Raw genomic sequence first — 23,351 nt, forward strand, 5'->3', positions numbered from 1 at the left:
CAGGTTTTGGAGGCAGGACAGGCCCCTGGTTCTTCCCAAACTCTTCTGCCACAGGGAACACAAGCCCAGCTGTCTGTCCTGGCATCTTAGGTGGCTTTACATGTCACCTTCCAGAACTCAGTCTTGCCTTCCTGAAACTATCCCCACAAACAACAACAACAACAACAAAAATAACCCAAAAGCAGATCTCTGAATGTTTTTTTTTGTTGTTGTTGTGGCATCCTCTGTGTGAATCTCTGAGAGAGGCTTCTTCTTTTGTCGACCTGGTGCCATGGCAGTGGGCATTTCTGCTCTATATTTGTGTTATTACTCATCTTCCTCCTTTGTCTTAAGGAAGACAGCTCCTTGGAGCTGCCTCTGAGGGCTCCGAGCAGCTCTGTGGTGCTTTCCTGTTGTGCTTCTGTGGTTTGGGGAAGGAGGGGACGTTGCCGACGGGTTCCTCCTGGGCCCGCACGCAGCGCTGAGCGTTGCGATTGGAGGTACGGTGGATTTCTTGGTTGTTTCGCTCTCAGAGCTGCTGTCGCTCTTTACTCCTCATTGCAAACTGACCTTTTGGAGGAGCTCAGCTGCTGTGGAGGGATGAATCACCTTCTGCTGCTTGACTGCAGCGAGGCCTTGGCGCGTACGGACAGCGCATCCCGGAGGGTGCCGGCGCGGGCGCTGCCCACCCTGCTGCGCTGCTTCGGTGATCTCTCCGCGGGAGTTTTGTGCTCTCAGATTCTCCGAGCCTTCACCCCAAAACGTCATCGTGACTGGAGGAAACCGCAGAGGAAGATGTCACCTTTTCACAGGGTTTCAAAGCAGCTTGTTTTGAAACGGAGCTACGAAATCGCCGAAGCTGCTTCGTGGCGCCGCTTGTGGGGATGCTCTTGCCCCACCTATGAAACAATACAGATCCTCAGTCCCCCAATTCTGTGTTGGAAGAGGGCAAAGAAAAAAAGAAATCTCTTTAATTCTATTTTTTGGACGCTTTTCTCAGCAGGGCAACATCTTTTGATATTCTTTTTCTGTGTAGAGTGGAGCTTTTTTTTCCTTATCTCCTCCTGGGATCTTGCATATACATATGGTTTTCTGTATTCTCAGTAATTAGGATGTTTTTGTTTCTGAGCATATCTGAGGCTCTCTTTGGAGCCTGGGTCTGTCTTTTGCCAGCTAACTTTTCTTCACCCTTCTTGTGTTCTCAACAATGTTAAAATTTAAAAGTTGAAACCTTATTTTCACTTGAAGGGACTGTAGCAAGCGTGATTGTGGCTGCAGAGCTTTGTAAGAACCTCCTGGATGTTTACAGCCATAAAAACTTCAAGTGTTTAATAATTTGTAGCTCTGTTAATTACTGAGGAGCTGGGGAAAGCCCTGGAAGGATTTTCTAGTAAATTAATATGTGACTATTTGGGAAGTTCAGAGGTTGTTATGATCCCAATCATCTCCCAACCTAACTAGCTAAAAATCTGGAAAGTTCATCAAGGAGATCAGCTTTGAGTTCAAGTTCTTCCTTTTTTCTGGAAGAACTTGAAAGCCACTTTTGTGGCTTTTAGTGCCTTGCATGAGGTAAATACTTAAAATGTAGCTGGAAAAAAAAATCTGGTGAGGAGTTTGTTCTGTACAGGCAATATTAAGAGGGAAAAAAAAGGAAATAAATTCGTGCTTGCCCAGTTGGACATTTCTGATTGAGGGTGGTGACAGCAGATTTGATGGCATCTGATGGCCACAGTCTGGTTTTCAACCCATGTGTACTGTCAGTTTAAAGGTTATCCTTTTTACTCATTTTTTTGAGTCTCTGGAAGAAGCCTTTTGCACAAACAAACCTGGCAGGGCCTGGTGGTAATTGGTGTCCCCTCCTTGTATGTTCAAGTCACTTAAATCCTCTGTAAGGTTGTTTTGACAAATGAGTTTTCTTTCTGGCAAATGTGAGTAATGAGATGATTTTAGCCCCAGTCCAAACCTGGGGATAATTGGAGTCCTGATAAAATGCAGCTCAGCAATCAGGGCTCAAAATTAACTCATCAAGTCCCCCATTGTCTCTTTTGAGCATCCTGCACCCTCCTCATGGAGATGGATGAGCTCTAAAGGCACTGGAATTACCTGCAAGTCATTAAATTTTGTCTAAATTGTGATGAGGTTTTAAACTTTCCCTGATAAGACAAAAACCCAGAAGTTTTCTGGTTCCTCTTGCAAAATCCTAGGGAAGGAATCCCAGTGCAGTGATGGGGATATCTGAATTGTTGCATTGTTTTAAAGCTGGCTCAACAGATCCTGCAGCATAAATTTATTTTTTTTTCTGGTCTTCCAGAGCAAATCCCTCACTGCTCCGTCTCCTCTGACTTATTAATTGGTTTTGCTGGCACAATAAATCACAGTTGTGTTGAAGGGCCCCAAGGCCCCAGTCTGGCCTGGGATGTTTGGATATATTTTATCTGCTTGTTTTTGTTTTTCAGTTTGCAGTTCAGCTTGGTATGTGTTCTGGGGGAGCTTTCTTTCTTTTTTTCTTTTTTTTTATTTCTTTTACATATTTGACTTTATCTATCTTGGATTTGTTTGCTTAAGTAGGGGATTAATTTAAATGTTTTTGTGAAACGAGTCCTTTCACAATGGGTTTTCTCCCATGGGATGCCCAGTTTGCCAGCAGGAGATGAACTGCTGCTACCTGTGGGAGAGCACGAGGAGATGGCTCACATTTTTATTTCTAGAATTATCAGGAGGCCTGTAATAAAACAGTAACAGGAGCAGGAACACCCCTGATTTCTGAGGGTTCTGCTGCAAAACTGAAACTCCACATGCTCCCGTGTTCTGTAAAAACAAAACCAAAAAACCCAACAACACTCCACTGAATTACTTGGATTATTCACAACATTTCCTAGAAATCTGGCTGCAAAATACAATACTGGAATTAATTCAAAAGTGCCTGGGTGTTGTTTGTTTTGTTTTTATGTTTTGTTTTGGAGGGGTGTTCTTTTTGCAGCAGCAGCAGCAGCAGATCAGCTCTTGGAGTTCTGTTATGAATTATCACTGAAGTGACAGGGGAAGCTTGATGTTTTCATCTGGCTCTTCATGACAAAAGGCTGGAGTAGGGTTGGGAGGATGCAGCTGAGGTTATGGTCAGCCAGTGGTGCAGGGATCTGGGAGAGCTCTGCTCTTGGTGACTCACCTTTCTACCTCTGTTTTGGGTTTTTTTTGTGTTTTTTTTTTGCTTTTCCAAGAGGAGGTTGTGGTTTAATCTGTGCTCTTGAGCTTAAGTGATGGATTGACATCATCATAGGAGGTAGTCATTGCTCCAGAAAATCCATATTTTATAGGGAGTGCTGGAGAGCCAAGAATCATCACCCAACACTTCCCTGGCTCTTAAGGTACCTGTGACAGGTCTGGCATTGGGGAACACTTCTCTAAATCCCATTTACATGATCTGAAGATCTGCCTGTGCCAACCCAAATTATTTGGCTTAAACCTGGAGTGATTTATTTGAGTTGGGACCCTAAAGACCATCTTTTCCACTCTTGCCATGGGCAGGAAACCCTTCCACTTGACCAGGATGCTCCAAGCTCTGTCCAGCCCGGCCATGGACACTTCCAGGGATGAGGCAACCACAACTTCTCTGTGAATCTTAATAAAGGAGTTTTTCTAACCAGGGTATTCAAGATAAGCTCTGGGTCCTGCTGGCTGATTAATTTTCAGCAGCAAACCCTCAGCAGTCCAGCCATGAGATCTGGGGACACCCCCAGCCCCCCAGCTGCCTCCTGAGTGTCCCTGTGGCTGCCAGGGCTAAATCTCCTGTGAGCCTTGCCAGGGACTGTCTCAGCTGTGAACCAGAGAAAAAGCTTTAAATCCTAGCAAGCCTCCAGCTTTATTTCATCATTGTGGCTCACAGTTCTAGAAGGGTGGGAGACAACTTTGGGTGCTGCTGGCTGACTGCAGCCTTGCAGTTGTTCTTGTCTCTGAAATGCAATAATTTGTTAGGAAGGAAGATGTTTCTCATGACTTTTGTCATGCAAAACAAACCTCAGACTTTGCAGTTTAACCTCAGCAGGGATGTGTAAAATTTAGATGTGTATTTAACTAAAGTATGTGGTTACATCAATGCAATTGCTCTCATTTTATCTGAAAAAAAAAAAAAAAGATAATTATTTTGATAAGTAGGTGATTATGCTAGAATCAGCCTGTAAGATGTGCCCACAAACTTGCTTTGGTTCATGTGGGAGTAGGGTGCTGTTTAAAACCCTTTTTATTCTGGAATGCTCTGGAGATTGGAGAACTTTAACACTTGCACAAAATTCTTCTAGGTCTCTCCTGAATCCTCCAGCTGCTCTCTCCCTGCCTGAGTTAACTGACTGGAAGGTTACCTAACCTATGGAGGCACCAGGAGTCTGTGTTTTCTGTGCAGAGTGTAAAGTTCACTTTGGAGGTGGATGCACCATTAATATTTGAGTTTCCTTTTGCACCCAAAGTTGGAGATTTGGGTGTTTTTTAAGTGCAGCAAATTGGAGCCTGCAGGGAGCAGAGCAAACCCTCTGAGAGCTGAGAGCTCAGGTTAATTAAAACTTAATCCTTTCTTGAAAATTAGTATCTGTTGTTGGCTAGAGCAAGTTAAAAATCCGCGAGAAGAAAAATTAGGTGACGATGTCTTTCTTTTTTTTAACCTAATGCCATTATGATCACCAGTTTTTAGGCTTAAATCTCTCTTGAGTTCCTTAATACTCTATTATAGCCAGGCACTGGGATGTTCAAAAGAGCCAGGCTGGATTTTAGGGTAATGCCCATGTCCCAGTTGATTCTCCTTTACCTTTAAAAGCTACTGAATATACATTATTATCATTGATTCCTTTGACCTTCTGTACTTGACCTGTAATTCCTTTGAGAAAATGAGAAAATGGATGCAAAAATGGTTCTTGGACTCTTCCAAAACAATTTGCTCCCTTCTGGGCCTAAAAACTCACTTGAGAAATCCGAAATGGCTTTTAACGTGACAAGCTGATAGCGTTGGATTGCCAATCATCTCTCAAAAAGCCTCTTTGAATGTAGTTTGAGGTTCCTGGCTTTTCTGAGGAGAGTTTTTGGAGGGGTGAAGAGGAGGAGAAGCAATTCCATGATTCTGGAAGCTTGGGCTTGGGTCTGACAGAGGGCATAGGCACTGCTGTAAATGAGAATAGTTTTCCAGGCTTGGAGAGGAGATTGCCTTGGAAATTGAGGGTAAAAATCAGTTGCTTCCAGAAAACTGCTCTGAGTTAGTGGCTTGTGCCTGCAGATGTTGGTTAAAGCTCTATAATTGGCTTTGTCACCTGAGACACCTCGGGAGGTTGTGGAGGGTTTGTGGCTGGGATAATTCCCATCACCTGCAGTGTGAGAGGATGTTTTTAATAATAAAGCTGCTTTTCTCCCAGGAAATTGAGCTTGATTAAGGTTTTTGGCTTTCCTGGAGAAGCCTGCAGCCTTTGGGCTGGGAGTGCTCTCCCAGTGCAGCTTTTCCAGGGAATCTAGCTGACGTGGCTGAGGCTGAGCTTCCTGCTCACTTCAACTCTGCTGATGTTATTGCCCCAGCTGCAGCTGCCAGGTGCCACCAAAGCAGCAGTGGGACACTCAATGCCACCTCTGATGGCAGCAGCTGCAGTCACTGCTGCTCTCTACAGAGCCCTGGGCACTAAAACCCAGCTCCAAAGGAAAATAGCTGCAGGGCAGGCACCTTGTCAGAGCTGTGAGAGGGCTGAGAGCAGCAGGAGCCGGGAGATGAAGTGGAGCTGAGAATGTGAGGAAAGAGAGAAGGCTGGGGATGGAATCATGGAATCCTGGAATGATTTGGGTTGGAAGGGACCTGAAAGATCATCCAGTTCCACCCTCTTGCCATGGGCAGGAACAGCTTCCATTAGAGCAGGCTGTTCCCGGCCCCATCCAGCCTGATCTTGGGTGGATATTGGGATATTACAGCATGACAAGTCTGGAATGAGCTACAGAGGAAGGGCTGATATTTTGGAAACGAATTGCCAGAGAAATCCTAATTATTCTTTTTTATTTCTTCCCAGCACCTTCATAAACTTGAGTTTATTTTCTAGTTTTTCTGGTTTATTTTCATGTTGCATAGTGGGCTGAGGGAAGCGCTTAAGGTAAATGAGGATTTAAGGTGAAAGCGTCTGCTGCTTCTGGCTGCAGAAGGTGAGGAGGAGGTTTTGTTCCTGCACCACTGAAGGATGCTGCTTGCTCTCCATTGTCTCATGCACTTCCCATATTTTTCCATTTCTTTGCCATGAGCTGAGTCCTGCAGGGTGGACTGAAGGGGATTATCCTGACCACAGTGTGTCCTTCATGGTGCAGGAGGGCTGCATTGATCTGAGCCAGCTTTAACTGTATTCCAGCTCATCCTCAGCCAAACCTCTCTTCTCCCTCTTCTCTTGTTCTTTTAGACCATATTTTGGGCTGGATTGGCACTTTCTGTGCTCAGAGCTCTGACTGGCCCTGTCACATAGCTTGTGGCACTTCAGCAAATGCTGCCTTCATTTGAAGGTGCCAACTTGCAGTGATAAAGATGGGGGGGACACCACTTTGGAGATCTTAAACTCTCCCCCAGGAGATCTGATGCTAATAAAAAGTGCCAAAACCTCTACCCTCTGTCTCTGAAACAACTGCTCCTGACAAAGCCTGTGACGTGTTCCTGGGACTTCCATATGGAAACTCGATTGGTATCTGCACTGCAATAGCCACATCAGATCCTGCTCTGAACTTCTGCAAAACACCATCAAACTTCCAGAGGAGCTGAACAGCTTCTGCTGTCGCTCGTGGCATCTGCTGCCCTTCAAGCAGCGGGGGTGGCACTCGCTGAGCATCAGGGAATGGGGAGGGAAGCAGCTGCCAGGGCTGGAGCTCAGAGGGAAGGTGCATCTGCCACCACAGAGCCTGTGTCACCTCGAGGTCACCCTGCATTTGACAGGCATGGATTGCTCATGGTTTCAAACTCCTGGCAGATGAAATAGGCTGAAGGATTCCAAACAGGAGTGGTCTGAAGCCTGGAGATGGTTCAGTGACAAAGCAGACACCTGTCTGGGAGTTCAGTTCCTGTCCAGCCCAGGTTGGGGATTATTTGCAAGCTGAGTGTTTTGTCCTTGCCTTGCCCAAGGGACACGAGGCTCGGCTGCCTTTTGTTCTGCTCTTTCCTCCCCTAAAGAGGGAGGAACAGAGGATGCTTCCCTTGCCAGAGTCCTCGCTGACCTCTGCCCAACCCTCTGATCCTACTCCACCCTTGCCCTTCTTCCAGCTCCTGGGCTGCTTCTCTCCTGTCTCCAGCCCTGTCTGTTTTCAGAGGCCACCACTGCCACCCTCTTATGAAACCAGTTTCAGTGGCTGGGGAGGGGAATAAATCGTTTTTCCTGCTTGGCTTTTCCCTATTTACCCATCTAATTTCATCAGGACGGGGAGGAAAAGCTCAGTCATATTCTCAGAGCTGGGTGCTCAGACCATCCTTATGTGTCTCCAGTCTGACCCAGTGAGTGGAAAGGTTGGAGATGAAGCTCAAAACTTCCCTGAGGCTGCAATTCTGGATGTGGTTGAGGAAGAAAAAGCCTTCCCCAGGGTGACTTTTTTTCCTTTGCAGGGCTGCCTAAAATCTCCTGGCACTGAGCGGAGTGTCTGCACTGTGGGTGCTCCCCTTTGAGGAGAGATTATGGTGTCCACAATGCATTTTGGAGGAACCAAATCCCAATTTTGGGACTTCATTTGGGATTGAGATACTTGTGAGGGACTTTGTAGTACTTCTCATGGCAGCAGGCACCTTGTCTGGCTGTTGTTGCCCATCCCTTCAGGACATCCCTGCCAGACCTGCAAGCAGAGATTCCACAGCTGGTGGTGTCCTCAGCATTCAGGTGTTTATGTACTTTCCTTACCTCTCTTTTTTCTGTCTGGACAAGTTTCCATCGTGCAGGGATGCAAACACCCTGAGCTCTGCCAGCAGCAGAGGGTGATACCCTTGGTGTGCTTTGCTGGATGGGGCCAGCAGCACCCTGGGTGCTTTTTGAAGCCTTCAGAGCACTTCTGGCAAGGCTTATTCCCATTTATTCCTGTCAAGCTGTAAGGTGAAGGAGGCAGAGATCCGGAGTGGGGTTAATCTGAGGGGCTTTATCAGATTTGCCACACCTTTGATGAGCAGTTTAGGAGTCAATCTGGAGGCTTGAAGCTTCTGCAGCCCCTTTGCACCCTCTGGACCCTCTGGGGGGATGCTGAGCTCCATCAGCTCGTGGCAGGAAATGCTGCAGCCCCTGTCCTGTGTCACCGAGTTCCTGTTTGTGGCCTCACTCCTCTGGGTTTGTGTTTTGTGGTGGCTCTATCCCTCAGAGGCAGCATGTGCTGCTTTCAACTGCTGCCTCCACATTTGCTTATACGAGGCTTTAAAAAAAGCCATCAATATTTTAGTTTCAATTCAAGCCTCTGCCTTGAAGCTCCCCCTTTTCATTTCACTGTAGTGCCTAGAGCCAGCTAATGAAATATCTCCCTCCTGCTTCAAATTAGGCATAAAAGACTTGTTAGAAGATGAGGAGAAGCTGCTGAATAATCCCGGTAATGTAAAAATCGACATTCTATAATGTCCCTAATTCTCCTAATTAAACATGATACATGAGTGTGCTACAAGAGTCCTCCAGCTGCTCCATAATGAGATGTTGCAGGGACCACTTTGCTGTTGGATGAGGCTGGTTTAAACTCTAATTAAAGCCTTGCAAAAGGCTAAGGAGTTGTCTGGTGTAATTAAGAAACTTGTCTCGCATTCTCAGTCCTGCCACCCCCAGTGACCTGCTCCTCTGCCCCGTGGGGGTCTCTGTCCATATCAAGTGTCTCCTTGGAAACTTCTTTTATTTTTTATTTATTTTTTTTCAGTTTTTCCACCTGTAGCTTCAAATTGCCGCGTCGCAGAGCAGCGGCCTCATGTCGGTGGAGGTGTTGGGCTCGGGGTGGGCTGGGGCACGACTCTTGCTTTTTTTTGGCGGTGTTTTTATGCCGCTTTTTCATCCTGTGGTGGCTTTTACCTGAAGGGGAGCAAGGTTTTGGGGCCGGGCCTTGCTGCTGTATTAATGGCATGAGGGAAGAGCGCTTGAGGCCACCCCAAAACATGCTGGGCGCCGTTCCCTGAACGCCCCGCGCCTCAGGGGCCTCAGAGCCGCCCCTCAGGAGGCGCCGGCGGCCGGACCCGGACTGGGCACCCACGGGCGCCGCCGCCATGGACGCTCGGAGTCCGTGGAGGGAGGCTCGAGAATCCACGGACACGGACTCGGAATCCACGGGCGCGGCCTCCCTGCCGGCGGCGCGCCGGGAGCGGCTGCCGGCCTCTCACGGCACCCCCATCTCCTTGTCAGGGTACCTCAAGTGCGACACGGACGATGCGAAGGAGGAAGGGGCGAGCGAGGAGCTCTTCGACGGCGTCAACTCCACCATCGTGTCCGGGGACAGCATCCGCTTCTTCGTCAACGTCAACCTCGAGGGCCCTCCCAGCGCCGCCGGTGAGTGTCCCCCAAAAAAAAATATATCAGGGTTGTTCCTGGTGGTGGGGTTTTGTGGGGTCGCGGTGGGTCGGGTTGGAAGGGACCTTAAATTTAATTTCTTTAAGGGTGGGGATGCCTTCTACTAGGCCAGGTTGCTCCAGGCCTTGTCCAACCCATCCTCAAACCTTTGCTTCAGACACAGTGTTTTGGTATCCTTATCCTTTATGCCTGTGATAAATGGTGAGGAAGAAAAATAGCCAAGCCCTTCACCAAGAACTTCTGTCATTTTGTTTCAGTTCATAGGTGATTTTTAACTTTTCTTCTTCTGCACAAAATCGTGCTAAATCCCCGTTTGCTTTATTTCCCATCAAAACCAGTGCTGATGCTTAATGAATCCTTTGAAAAGTAAAACTGGAAGAGGTAGGGAATACAGATCTAAACTGAGATCCTACATAGTGCCGAGCCAGCTCTGAGAAACAGAGGTTTTTAGGAGAAGACAGAAATCAAGTCATACAGCTAAACAGGTTTTTTTTTTTTTTTTGTGGTTGGTGGCTGTGACAGTCTTGCTTAGATGTAACAACCATTATATTTTTCTAGAAGATGTTTTCAGTTTTAGTAAGATAAGTAGTTCTGAAGTTAGACAAAACTTAACCTTCTTTATTCCCTGCAAGTGTCCAAGGCCAGGTTGGATGGGGCTTGGAGCAACCTGGTCTGTTGGAAGGTGTCCCTGCCCATGGAGGGGGGGTGGAACTGGATTATCTTTAAGGTCCTTTCCCACCCATTTTGTGAAAGTGGGATTTTGTGGGATGTGCCTGGGAAAATGCAGCTCTCGGACACAGAGCAGCTTGGATTTCTCCCAGCAGCTAGAGCTGGCCTATGTGGGCTATTTTTGAGGTTAAATGCACAGGCTCTGTTTTATTCTTGATGTCACTGTGTCAGAGAGTTCTTTAAGTTTGTTAAAAGTTATTTTTGGGTTACATGCAAATGCCAATTGATCTGCAGCGAGCAGTTCCTGGGAATGGTGATGCAGATTAGGCACGGCCTGGACCCCTGTTTGACTATCCTGGAGTCTGCTTTTTGACTCTTCAGCGATGACTTGAACTTAGGAATAATATCCAGCAATTTCCAAGCCTGCAATTTTACAAATGCCATCTTAATTGAAAGATTTAAGGGAGCTGTGCTCTGCTATGACAAGTCAGGACTTAATGCCATGGGGTGCATTGTTTGGGGATGAGGAATGCAAGTGCTGTGGATTCTTCTGCATCTGAAGAAGTTCACTTTCCTTGTGTGTCCTCCTGGGCTTTTTTTTGTTTTCTCTTCCATTCAAAACAGGACAGAAAAGGCTTCCATATTTCCCTGAAGCACTGCTGTTTCTGCTGGTACTATTAGTTGTAGCCTTTTTTTTTTTTTTTTCAGCTGAGATTATTAGAATTTTTAAGGAAAAATGGATTTCTGGTGTGCTGGGGTCCTGTTTCAAGTGGAAGGCTGGAGATTTTTAAAATGAGCATCAGGCAGAACAAAAGCCCAAACTTTCAATAAGGGCATATGTGAAGAAAGAGATTTTTTTTTTCCCCCATTACAACGTCAAAGTGATCCAGGTAGACAAAATCCAACTTTTTCACTGTTAGGCAAAGAATTCATAAGAGTCCAGGTGCTGGAGTCATCTGGGCTATCAGTTCCTTTACAGAGATGGTTTTACTGGAGTTTCTTCCAGGCTGGATTTTATGCACATCAATTCAGTCTGTGGCTGCACAGGGCACAGCTGATTCTCCTGGAGGGGTGACTTTTTGGGGGGCTGAGATGAGCCTCTTAAAGCCTTTCCAAGAAAAATACCCTGAACTTGTGAAAAAAATACCCAATTCCCAAACTGAGATTTAATTATGCCAAGGTGTGTCTGAGAGTGAATTGTTCCCTGCACAGAAATTCCCTTCCATCGCTGCCGCTCTTTGGAAGCTTTGGGAGGTTTGTTTTTATACTCAGGTTTTGATTTCCTAGAACAAAGCTGGAGCTGAACCTTTGCATGGATTGCCCAGAGCGAGACAAGCTGGAAAGGAGGGGGAAATAAAAGTAGGGTTTCTTTAGGCAATACCAGACACCCCAAGACCTCATTTCCTACCTCTGGGGAGCTGGTGCACCAGGACCTTACAAATTCCTCTGCTGCTCTGAAAACAGAGGAAAACCAAGCATGGGAATGGAATCTTTGCATCCTCACTTAATTTTCTTGTGTTCTCCAAGTTGAAATGTTTGAGTCAAAATGTGGTCTCTTGGTGGAATGTGGTGCCCAAACTCTCTCCTGCTGGAGACTTTTTTGGGTCAGCTGCTGTGAGGTTGCTGCCCACCTTAATATAGGGCTAAAAGATCCAAAATTCCCATTTAGGGAGGGGATGAGTTGGAACCCTGGGATGCAGGTGCTGGCAGGCAGTGAAGGTGGAATTACAGATGCAGTGACAGCTCTGCATCATCCTGTTGAGCTGTTCCTCTCTGTGTGATGTGTGTGCAGCTCTCCATGAGCATAATTGGATGCTCTCCACTGTAATTCTGTTTTAAAAAGATCACTGTGTGAGATGAAGCTTCGAGCCAGCAAAACACAGCACGACCCACCAAACTCCACCGATTGACCACTGACATAAAATACTGGGCTTTGTGCACAGGTGTGTGTAAAACAGGAGGGCTTGAAGAAATCTGGGGTTCAAGGTACAGCCTGTCTTATTTTTAATTAATACTGGCTGCTTTTGCAGGGAATACTGAGCCCAAAGCAGTGCAGATGCCTGAGCACTAAAATGCTGCTCAGTGGTGACATTTGGGTCATTTCTCCTGGGTGTTTCAGTGCCTCCTTACGTTAACTGATGAAACGTTTTTTTAATTCTCTTCTGCTTTTCATCCTTGTAACTTGGATTTTGGTGGTAACATTTGTTTTCAGCAAATGTTTGTAGCTCTGACAGGAAGGTGGGTGTTTATCTGAAGCTGGAGGCTTTTGGACCTGGGATCTGCATTTTTGGGGGAAGATCAGGGTGGTTTTTAGGCTGAGGCCTTTTCTGAAGTCACAATAAATGTTTGCAAGTAAAATCACGGAATTGTTTGGGTGGGAAGTGACCTTTAAAGGTCATCTAGTCCAACCCCCCTGCAGTAAGCAGGAATGTTTTCCACTAGACCTGTTTGCTCCAAGCCCCATCCAGCCTGGCCTTGAACGCTTCCAGGGATCCAGGGGCAGCCACAGCTTTTTTGGGCAACTGGGCCTCTCCACCCTTATTGTAAAAATTTTTTTTTTTTTCCAAGTTTAATCTAAATGTCCTCTCTAGCAGTGGGAAGCCATTTCCCCATTGTCCTGGCACTCCAGGCTTTTGTGCAGGAAAGCTTTATCTGCAGCACACCTGGAATGCAATCCCTGCAAAAAAGGACAGCAATTTGGTTTAGGCTGGGTCTTAAATTTAATGGGCAGGTCATGCAAGTGAGTTTTGGGAATATGTGGAGACACATCTTTGCCATCAGTCACAGCGTTCTTATCTCCTTGGCAGCTCCCTTAAATCAGCCAGGCACATATTTTCATCATTTGGATCTTGGTTTTCTTTCAGTTTTATGTTTTAAACAATCGCTTGGATCTTGTTCTTGTAGTTTGGGGTTTTAAAACCAAACTACATCCAAAGTTATTTGGATGGTTTTTTTTGGGTTTTTTTTGGTTTTTTTTTTTTGGGTTTTTTTTTTTTTTTGTAGTTTGAGGTTCTGAATGTTGTTTTTGTAGTTTGAGGCTCTGAAAAAATTTCAACTTCTCCTTTACCCACGCTGCAAGAGGTTTTGCACAGCATTTCCTTAAATTTAGGCACAGTTTCTCCAGGATTTGTGGCGCTGCAGCTGCCTAACTTTTCCCACTTGCAGCTGATGCTCAGACTGGTGATTTTAGAGGCGCCTCCAACAATTTTGGGGAGAAGAAGGCAAACTGCTGCCGGCAGTGAGAAGCCAATTGGAAAGCAGGATATGGCTCTGCTGGGGTGTGGGGGGGGAAGCAGCGGAACACGAATTACGCTTCAGGAGAAATTAAAGGCCGTTCCACCCTGCTCACAATTGATCATTCCTAGATACAGAGAATCAACAGTTTCCTGTATCCCGCTCCAGAGGCACACACGTGCACGCCCGCCGCCACAAACCACGGCATCCAAGTCCTGGCCCAGCCCCTGCCCAGATGACTTTTTTTCTTCAAGGGGACGAGGAGAAAAGCTGGATGCTGGCGCCAAGGATATTCCAGGGAGAGTAGCGTCCAGAGACAAGTGGTCTGGGCTTGAATGGGTATCACTCTGCACACAATAGTCACATTTCCTCACATTAATACCAAGGTCCTTTTTATGTCTCGAGGCACAATGCTGACCCACGTGTTCCATCTGATAACTCCTGTTTTAGCAGTTTGATGTCAGAGTGGGATGTTGGGCTCCTGAGGCTTCCTACCCTCTAATGGAAAGTGGATATTCCGATTGTGTGCCGGGGAGGGGACGGCCTCCCTCCGAATTTCCTGACGAGGGTGTTTTCAAAGCGCTGCTTAGGAAGCCGAGGGAGGTGTGGGGGGAGCACGGGTGGTTCTGCACGGAGGCAGCGGCCTCCCTTCTCCGTGCTTCACCTTGGTGCTTGGGAGCAGCTAAATTCCCCCCGTGGGATTTAGAGCGCATGAAAAAAAATGCACATTTTCCCCCTGCCCCAAATTGATCGACAGAACCTACCACAGGTGGGTTTTTTCAGTAAATATTCAGCTTTTATAGCACATGGGTGTGACAAGTGACACCTTGCCCCTCATCAGTCTCTGTGCTGTCCCCTGTCTTCCCAGTTCTCCACCCAGGAGTGTGAGGGATGGTTGTTCACCTGTCCTGCTGTTTTTGCTGTTCCAGAACCTTTATTCCCACCTGCCTTTGGCCTGAGGATTTGTGAGATGAACCCAGCTGACTTCAGGCTCTTTGCCTCAGCTCAGCCCATCACCTGTTGTAGGAATGGAGGATAATGAAGGCACAGTTATTTATCTAACAATATTTAACCAAAATTACTCAAACCTGATGGTGATTAGTCCAGGCTGAGGACAGCAAAGCAAAGAATGCCTCTGAGATCCTGTTTGTGCAATCCCTCACTGCCACTGGTGTGTTAGAGGTGTCACCACTGCTCCTGACAAGCTCCTGTCATGCCATGTGGTGATGGGGTTTTATTTAAATATTTTTAAGGCAGATTTGAAAAGCAGAACAGTTTTTTTTTCTGCTCATGGTATGGTTTGACACAAGTGGCTGAGTCTCAGATTTGGGCAGACCCCTGATAAAAAAACAAAGATAAAATAGACTTCATTTTTTTTTAAGTAATAAACTCTCAAAACCTTAAATGCTTCTGCTCTCACCATGTCCTTGATATTTTTCAGGGAAAAACATGGAAGTGCTAATACAGTATTCTGCTCTGATTTATTTTACTGTGCTTATATGTATTTACTGTGAAGATGGACCAGGGAATGTTTGTAGATCTAAAGAAATGTGCACAGCCAAAAAGCTCTTTTTCTCTAATTTCCACTCCCTTTATCTCCAAATAAAACACTGTCTTAAGATGCTGCAGGCATCCAGTGGTGGCTTTGCTCCAAATGCTTTTGGATCTTCTCAGGTGTTAAGGGCAGCACTGGGGACCTGGATGAGGAAAGGGATCCTAGGTGAAAGGAGATCTCTTAAGGCAAAAGGTGAAAACTTTGGTATTTGACTTTCAGGGTTTTGTTTTCAGGCTTGCATGGCAGATGTTACCTAAGCAGGGGGTGGAGGGGATTTTGTTTCTCTGGGTTGCTCTCAGGGATATTATTAGGGCAGCTTGGATGAAACTGAGCAAATAAACTTCCAAGCATTCAATCTCCTCGTTTATGTTGAAGTTGGATGGAGCATGTTTGGAGAATGGTGGGAAAGAAAAAAAAAAGGAGAGACAGGGCCCTGAGAGTGCCACGAGCTCTGATGGTGACAATTCCTCGGCGTTGTCAGAGCTGAGCTCCCTGGGAGCCGCTCGTGGCGTTCCCAGTAACGCTCCGTGCCTGTGTGCATGCATCCCAGAAATTCGGGATGCGAGTGGCTCCTTGATGTGCCTGCCAGGGGATGTCGGGGATGCATTGCTGACTTTTTGGCTTTTCCCCTGGGCAGGACCTGGAGCAGAGCCCAACAGATAAGCTCAGCCACCCCTGGCAGCTCTCCCTCGGCTGTGTGTGAGGACACACAATAATGCCCCTTGCTCGCTCGCTTGCCTAAAATAGGCTTTTGCTGCCTGCTCTGTCCAGCAAGGAGGGCCACAAAAATAGACATGAAAATTTCACGTGGCCCCAACCTCCTCGTAGAATTTCATTGTGCTTAATTGTGATGTTCAGGTGTGAAATCTCAAATTACTGAGGTTTTCAAGTTGCTGCTCTTGGTAGCAAGATTTGGCTGAGGAGATTGATGGGGAGTTTATTGTAGGGTGAATCCAGGGTTTTCTGTATCCATGTCGGGTTCCTCTTTGGAGGTGCAAGGGCCAAGGGTGTTGACTCTTTTTACCCCCTCCTTGGCTGGAGGGAGGCAGGGATGGTGCTGTGCAGGAGGAAAAAATGAGTGGCAGGCTGGTGGTGGTTGGACTTGAGCTTGGGATGTGCCGTGGGCAACCTCCTGCAGGGTCTGATCCTGCACTGCCCAGCAGGAAATAAATGGATATTTAATGTGAGCAAGGCAGAAGAGTGCTTGAGCAGTGTCTGTGTATTTTTCCCTTCCCTTTGTCATGTTCCAGTGGATTTGCTGCTGTCCCTGAGTGATGTTGTAGCACTCCAGTGAACATTTAAGGTACCAGCCCAGAGCTGGGATGGCCATATCCATCCATCTCCCTGCCTGGATTAAATCCGGGCTGTGTGTTGTTGGGATGAATGATGAATGAGACTCTGGGCTTTCCAAAGCACCACTTTTGTACCCAGAACAGCTTTTTTTGAGAAGTTTGAAAGATCCTGCTCCAGCAGATGCAATGAGATGTTTTTGCTTGTGTTGATAAAGCAACACTTGGTGCTCCTCCAGCTGGGTACATGACAGAACTGTCAGCAAAGATTGACACACCTTGAAAATGATAAGAGGAACCAAGAGCTGCTGCCTGATAAAAGCACAAGGAGAATTTCTGTTCCATTTCCATGTATCCATGAGGACAGGCTGCAGCTCTCTCTTCAGCATGTGCCTGCTATTGTTCAGGATTGTGAGTGTTTTTTGTCTCTCCAGAACTATTTCTTGCAAAAGCAGATAAACCAAAACATGTTTCCTCCTCAATGAATATTTATGGACTTCCAAATCTCCCTGCATACTTCTGCATGTGTAATTAGGCTGGAAGTTGGGCAAGTGAGCATTGGAGAACTACAGATGTGAGAGCCTGGGGAAAACGCTTGATGTTTCTGGTTTATTTGGGTGCTTGCTTTTTAATAATAAATTGCACTTTTTAGATGAAACAGCTTGTGTTTTCCAAAAGACGCATCAAAAGCAGGAATAATTGGGGCTGTTGCAGACTTGCAGCAGACTTGTCTGCTTAAGTGATGCTTTTAATCACATGTGCAGCATCCAAGTGAAATCTGAGAGAAGTTGGGTGATGTAACCAAAGCCTCTGAACCACCTCATTTTGTTTAGGGGGATATGAAGTCAATCCTTTCCCTCTTTTCTACAGCTCTGCTCCCACCTTGAGTTGGGAGACTTTGAACCCCATTGAGGGCAAAACTCAAATTTCTGTTTGATCAGCAATGATTTTGTTTAAAGCAGCTTTCTGCATGCAAAAGATAATTGCTTTTTTTTGAGAGTTCTGGAGTTTTAAAATGAGTTGCACCCTGAGCTTACTGTTTTGAGAGTAGCAGGGCTTGGCTTGGAGGTGTGTGGCCAAGTCATGGGGTTGCAGCAGCTCTTACAGGTTAGGATTTGGAAGTAGAGATCTGGAAAGGAAGCAAAACCCTCATCTGAATAATTGTAACTCAGTGTTACGTCTCTGTAGTTTTCCACAGCTTGGCCTCTGGAAAAATTTTGGTCTTTTGGTTTTAGTGGGTTTTTTCCATGCTGCCGCTTTGCTCATTCGAAATAAAGCCGTTCATGTGTTTCATTTTGATAGCAGCTCAAGCTTTTGGGGGGGTTTTTGGAGAACTTAAGGAGAAGGATGCCAGGCTGGAAGTGTTCAAGGCCAGGTTGGATGGGGCTTGGAGCAGCCTGGTCAAGTGAAAGGTGACCTCAACGGTTTTAAAGGTCCCTTCCAACCCAAACCATTCTGTGATTCTCTGCACAAAAAGTACCTGTGGGACAAATCATGCCACAGAGAGGCTGCCTTGGCTGCAAGGAGTGGGCTGTAGGCAAATACAGCTTGGTTTGGTTTTGTTTTGTTTTGTAGCTGATACCCAAAAAATGCTTCATAGCTACTCTAAGAAAATGTTATTGTTGACGCTTGGAAGTTTGAAGTGGGAATTTCCCGGGTTCCCCCATCCTGTGTATTCAATGACATTTACTAGTCCCTAAACAGCAGTTTTCTTTCCCAAGAGCTGTGTTGCTTTCTCCTCAGATTTATGGAGGCAGTGTGGTGAGTTGACAGGACATTAATGTGCTCATCTTGGAATCACTGCCTGCAATCCCTTGGAAGTGCCTGGCTGTTATTGTTGACTCCTTAACGAGGACAAGGAGGGTTTCCAAACGAGGGTGACTCATGAAATCGTAGCCTCAATCTATCAAACAACGATGCACTGGATTAAATGATTACTTCAAGGATTAGGAGTTAGATTTTTGGGGAGGTGGAGAGGGAGGGAGAGAAGGGAAGAGTAAAAATACATCAGAGTTAGAAAAAACAGGCCAAAAAAAGCTGCAAGACACAGTCCCTTAGTGATCAGATAATGCCAATCCAAGCGTGCTTGGTTCACGCTTCCAAAATGGGAGATGTTGTAAAAACTGAATCTCTGCTTTTCTCTAGAGATCATCCCCTGCCAAGAGAGTGATGCTTCACCTCCTCCTGAGCCTCCTGCTCAGCTCCTGCTGCCTGTCAGGTACCTCTGATAGTAGCACTCTTCTGATGTGGGCTTTTTTTTCCTTCTTTCCAGCTGAAAGTGAAGGTGCTGGCTGCGTGTTACTGCACACATCAAGGAAGGTAAGTAGAGGTGCTGTGTGACCAATTTGGTTTTTTCATCATCCAGAAGTACAGAAGAGGATCTCAAAAGACACTGAGGGGCTGCTTGTCACTGGCCTGTCACAAGCAAAAGCATTTAAATGCTTCTTCTCTTGAATTCCTCTCCCTTTCTTTAAACCTAAAAAGCCACATGCTGCTCATTCTCAGAACAATTTCTCTGTAATTCTGATTGTTCCACTGCTTTTTGTCCCAGACAATTGCTTGACATGTTAATTCATTACTTTCTCTTCTGCAGCTGCCTCCACAGGGATCCAAGCATGTGCTGTAGAGGTCCTGGCTGCCGAGCTCCTCTGGAGCTGGAAGCAGAGACACCCAGCAGACATGGCTGGGATTTGGTTCCCTCTTTATTCCAGCAAATCAGTCATCCTTCACGAGGTTCAGCAGGAGTGAAATCCTTGGAAACAAGCAGGCTAGCAGGAGGATTAGAAGCCCACACTTAGTTTACACTTGCTCCTGAGACTGTAACTCACTAATGATTAGGTGAAAGTGCAAAAAAAAAAAACCAAAAAAACTCTATAGGCTTTGTTATTCCAAACCTTCAGCTATGGAAGGGCACAGAAAGTACTCGGGGAGGAATTGGGTGATATTTTAATGACTTCCCTGTGAGGTGGTGAGGCCCTGGCACAGGCTGCCCAGAGAAGCTGTGGCTGCCCCTGGATCCCTGGAAGTGTCCAAGGCCAGGCTGGACAGGGTTTGGAGCAATCTGGGATGGTGGAAGGTGTCCCTGCCCATGGCACGGGGTGGCACTGGGTGATCTTTGAGGTCCCTTCTAACCCAACCCATTCTTTGATTCTGTATTTAGTACTGAGTGAAGTTTTGTCTTTAGGGTTGTGAGGCTCATGGTGCATTAAGTTGTCTTAACTTCCCTGAGGGCTGGAAGGAGTGGCTGTTGTCATGGGAACTTGTAGCATCACTGATCCTGGTAAATCACAGAATCATTTAGGTTGGAAAAACCCTCCAAGGTCACCAAATCCAACCATTCCCCCAGCACTGCCAAGGCCACCACTGACCCATGTCCCCAAGTGCCACATCCACACGGTTTTTAAATCCCTCCAGGGATGGGGACTCCACCACAGCCCTGGGCAGCTGTGCCAGTGCTTGAGATCTTGGATTTCAGGCTTTGTTCCAGGTTGTAACTTGAGGTTTTAGTTTGTGTAGCCTTGTAAGCTTTGGGAGCTTTTTAGGGAATCCCAGAGAGCTCTTTAATTCTGCTTTGCTTTAGGACTCTAAGACAGCTCAAATCTTGAAAAGATATTTCAGAAGACTGAATTAGTGGGAGGAAATGTGTGTGATAGCTTTAGAAACCTTTTCCCCAAGTTAAAAAAACAAAAGCAAGTAAATACCAAAGAAAACACTACCCAAAACACAGCCACTACCAAAAAAAAAAAAAATGAAACGTTGATTGGTATAGAATCATGGAAAGTTAAAATAAGCAATTCCATACTCAGGAATGAAAATATCTTTATCCCTAATTTGTCTTGTCTAATCCCAGTGCCAGGGTTCTCAGTCATACACACTTGACTGAAAGTAACCTGAGAACTTAATCACTTAAAAGTGCAAATTCTAAACCCAAATGCAGGATCTGCCTTTGATAAGAAATAGTTGGAAACTGCTTACTCATAAGTGTCTCTTCTATTTTGTTTTTTTCTTTTCAGAGCTGTAGGATTCTTGCTTTTTCTGGCCCACAGTTCATGCTTGAGCATTTTAGTGTGCTGTGGAGCCACAAATTCCAGAGAGCTTTAGCAGGGCTCGAGAAAAAGACACTTTTGCCAGTTTTTTCCTCTGGGGAGGATGAGTGGAAATTTTGTGCTTCAAATGCAAAGGAAAGTGGGACCTGATTCATGGAGGAGATGGCTCCAAGTGTCTGGGAAGGGGGAATCACCAGCAGAGAAGTGAGGAGCTTTGTCTGGAGAGGTTTCCCTGTCTCTGGTGGAAGCCTGTGGTTCTGGAAGGGCAGTTTGTGTCTCAGGCAGTTTGCTATCTAGGAGGACACTTGGTGGGCAGGAATAAAGGTTCTTCACATGGATTGAGCATTTCATCACCATCACAGAGTGGTTCTGAGGGAATTGACCCAAAGGACCATGGCAGCAGCCCAGGCAGAGCTCTGCTCAGGAGGAAGGGATTTTTTGGACACCACAAAAAATTTGCTGGTGGCTCTAAGTGAAGGTGTCTCTGAGCAGCCAGCCAGGAGAGAGCTTGCATTTTGAGCCTTGTCAACAAGTTAGAATGTGTGATTTTGGCCTGCCTGAAGTCAGGAGAGACTGTTTCAGTGTTTTCCCCTTTTTTTTGGCACAACAGGCTCTGTTCCTGTCACGATGCAACGTGGAGCTTTGCAATCAAGGATGCCCAGAGCTGTTCAAATGGCTCTTGGGTAGCTGACTTGGGTTTCTTCCTAAGAAGTTTCCAGCATCGAGTTTCCAGCATCAAGTTTCCTGGTGTGACTTGACTATCTAGCTAAAAATATTAGTGAGGGAGCATTCATTAATCTCCCCTGAACCCAGCAGGGGTCCTGGCTGGAACAGTTGTGCCTGAGCTGTCGCTGAGGCTTTGCTGTGCCAGTGCTTCCAGTAATTTGATTTTGGTGTGTCTCAGGGAGTGATGGATTTCTCTCCTTTCATGGTGGCTGCTTGCCTTGTGATGTTTAATGTGCATAAAACCCCTTTAAGCTCAGAGAGTAGATTTAGATTGGATGTAAAGGATGCTCCCTTGTGAGGGTGGTGAGGCCCTGGCACAGGCTGCCCAGAGGAGTGGTGGCTGCCCCTGGCTCCCTGGAGTGCAAGGCCAGGCTGGATGGGCCTTGGAGCAACCTGGGTTAGTGGAAAGTGTCCTTGCCCATGGCAAGGGTTGCAACTGGATGAGTTTTGAGTTATCTTTGAGCCCAAACTATTCCATGACTCTATAATGCCTTCCCTAACCTTAGGGAGTGATAATAATGATAAATGGATGATAAATATGAGTCTTCCCCCTATTTCCTATAAAGGACCAACAGCAGGGAAATGAAACAGCTGTGGTGCATGGAAAGTTATTTTCCCAAGGTATTGCTTGAAGCCTGTGGCTCAACTGGAGCTTTATCCTCCTGCCTTGCAGTGAGCTGTCAAGCACAGCTCAGTGCAGGATCAATGTTGATTGCAGTGAACTGGGGCCTTCCAGCACCTGAAGGCAGCTACAAGAAAGATAGGAAGAGATAATTTAAAATAGTCTGGAGTGACAGGACAAGGGCAAATGGCTTCAGACTGAAAGAGAATAGGTTTAGACTGGATATTAGGAAAAAATTCTTTATCATGAAGATGGTGAGGCCCTGGTACAGCTTGCCCAGAGAAGCTGTGGCTGCCCCACCCTGGAAGTGTCCAAGGTCGGGCTGGATAGTGCTCTGAGCAACCTGTGCTAGTGAAAGGTGTCCCTGCCCATGGCAGGGCATTGGAACTGGATAATCTTTAAGGTCCCTTCAACCCAAACCATTCTGTGATTCTGTGATCTGGGCAGATAACCCACATGAATGCCTTTGATGAATTTTTTGCTGTTCCTCATCTTTTTCCTTCTGCTGTTCTGCTTCTCTCGTGTAGAAGTTGGTGACACAAAGCCACCTTTGCTATTTTGAGAACTCTTGTTACAGGTGTGTGTTAATCTGCTCTCAGTTTGAGACAGACTCACTGCTTGCACTTCTGAGGTGGAGTTGTAGCTGTGTCACTGTCTCCTCTCCTACGAGCAGATGGTTCCAAAGCCTTGGGGGTGGGAGCTGAAACGCTTCAGAGAATCCTCCCTCTCAAGGATGCTGTGGAAAGAGTGATTGATGCAAAGTAAAACAGTGCTAATTGCAATGGATGTGTACTGACAACTTGATAGTTGCTGTGATAATTACAGTAATTAGGGAGATGTTAGCATTTTTTTTTTTTTTTTTTTTTTGCCTGTGTCTATAAATGGAAAAGGTAAGAGGGAGTGTGCATGGAAGGAGAGGACCCATGAGTAAGGCTCTGGGATGGCCCTGTACCCGAGGGGGGGAGTGTGGCATGGGGGATCAGATTTATAAAAGCAATTTAGAGCTTGGTTCTTCCTGAGCTTGAGGGGAACTGAGGGTTTCAATGTCTCTTGACAGTCTGGTTCTCAGCATCACAAATTGAACCTGGCAGCCTTCCCATGGGAAGGAAGATCCATAGAACAGCTCAGCTCCCATTTCCTCACTCAGGCTGTTGAAGGAGAGGGCCAGGACTGCCAGCCCTCCCTGTCCAGTGCTTGTGTGTGGATTTCTAAGGACTGTGCAATGGGAATGAGGCATTTGTAGTTTGATCACTCAATTAATCACCTTCCCAGCTGGCAGGTACAGAAAGGAGTTGAGGTTCTGGAGCACGTATCGCAGACAGGTAGAAAAATTATAAAAGAAAAACCTCATAAAATGAGGCCTGCTCTGCTAAATTAATAGCTGGCCTATCACTTCTTCTAAGTGCAGCTAGTACTTTGCAAGTAAAACATCCTGAAAATGAGAGTTTGTTAACACAACAATCAATTTCTAGAGTTAAAAACAAGTGCACCTATATAAACAATAGGACCACTCCCATAAGAATCCCTGAAGAAAATATGTAAACAATTCAAGAATAGAGAGATCTGACAGACAAGTAAAATACCTTTTACTAATCAATAGAGTAATTAGCAAGAAAGCTATTAACCAATTAAAGTTGCTCATGAGGGCTGTAAAAACGGTGTAAAATGAGCTGCATGAATAAAGAATGACTTTACCTGCATGAAGAAGCTGAGTCCCAACTGTTA

The 23,351-nt window shown here is 46.1% G+C and overlaps 1 protein-coding gene across 6 annotated transcripts in view; it reads left to right on the plus strand.

Moving 5' to 3' along the window:
* Positions 1 to 23,351, plus strand: part of SLC4A11 (solute carrier family 4 member 11) — a 96,591-nt gene that overhangs the window by 18,962 nt on the left and 54,278 nt on the right. For all 6 annotated transcript variants that reach the window (XM_085577460.1, XM_085577462.1, XM_021526814.4 and 3 more), the window contains exons 3-4: positions 9,321 to 9,464; positions 18,505 to 18,551. In XM_085577460.1, coding sequence (XP_085433586.1) covers positions 9,321 to 9,464; positions 18,505 to 18,551 — 191 coding nt within the window. The remainder of the gene's footprint in view (positions 1 to 9,320; positions 9,465 to 18,504; positions 18,552 to 23,351) is intronic.

The sequence above is a fragment of the Lonchura striata genome, chromosome 4, assembly GCF_050655825.1.
Source record: "Lonchura striata isolate lonStrDom1 chromosome 4, ASM5065582v1, whole genome shotgun sequence".
In the NCBI taxonomy this organism is placed as follows: Eukaryota; Metazoa; Chordata; class Aves; order Passeriformes; family Estrildidae; genus Lonchura; species Lonchura striata.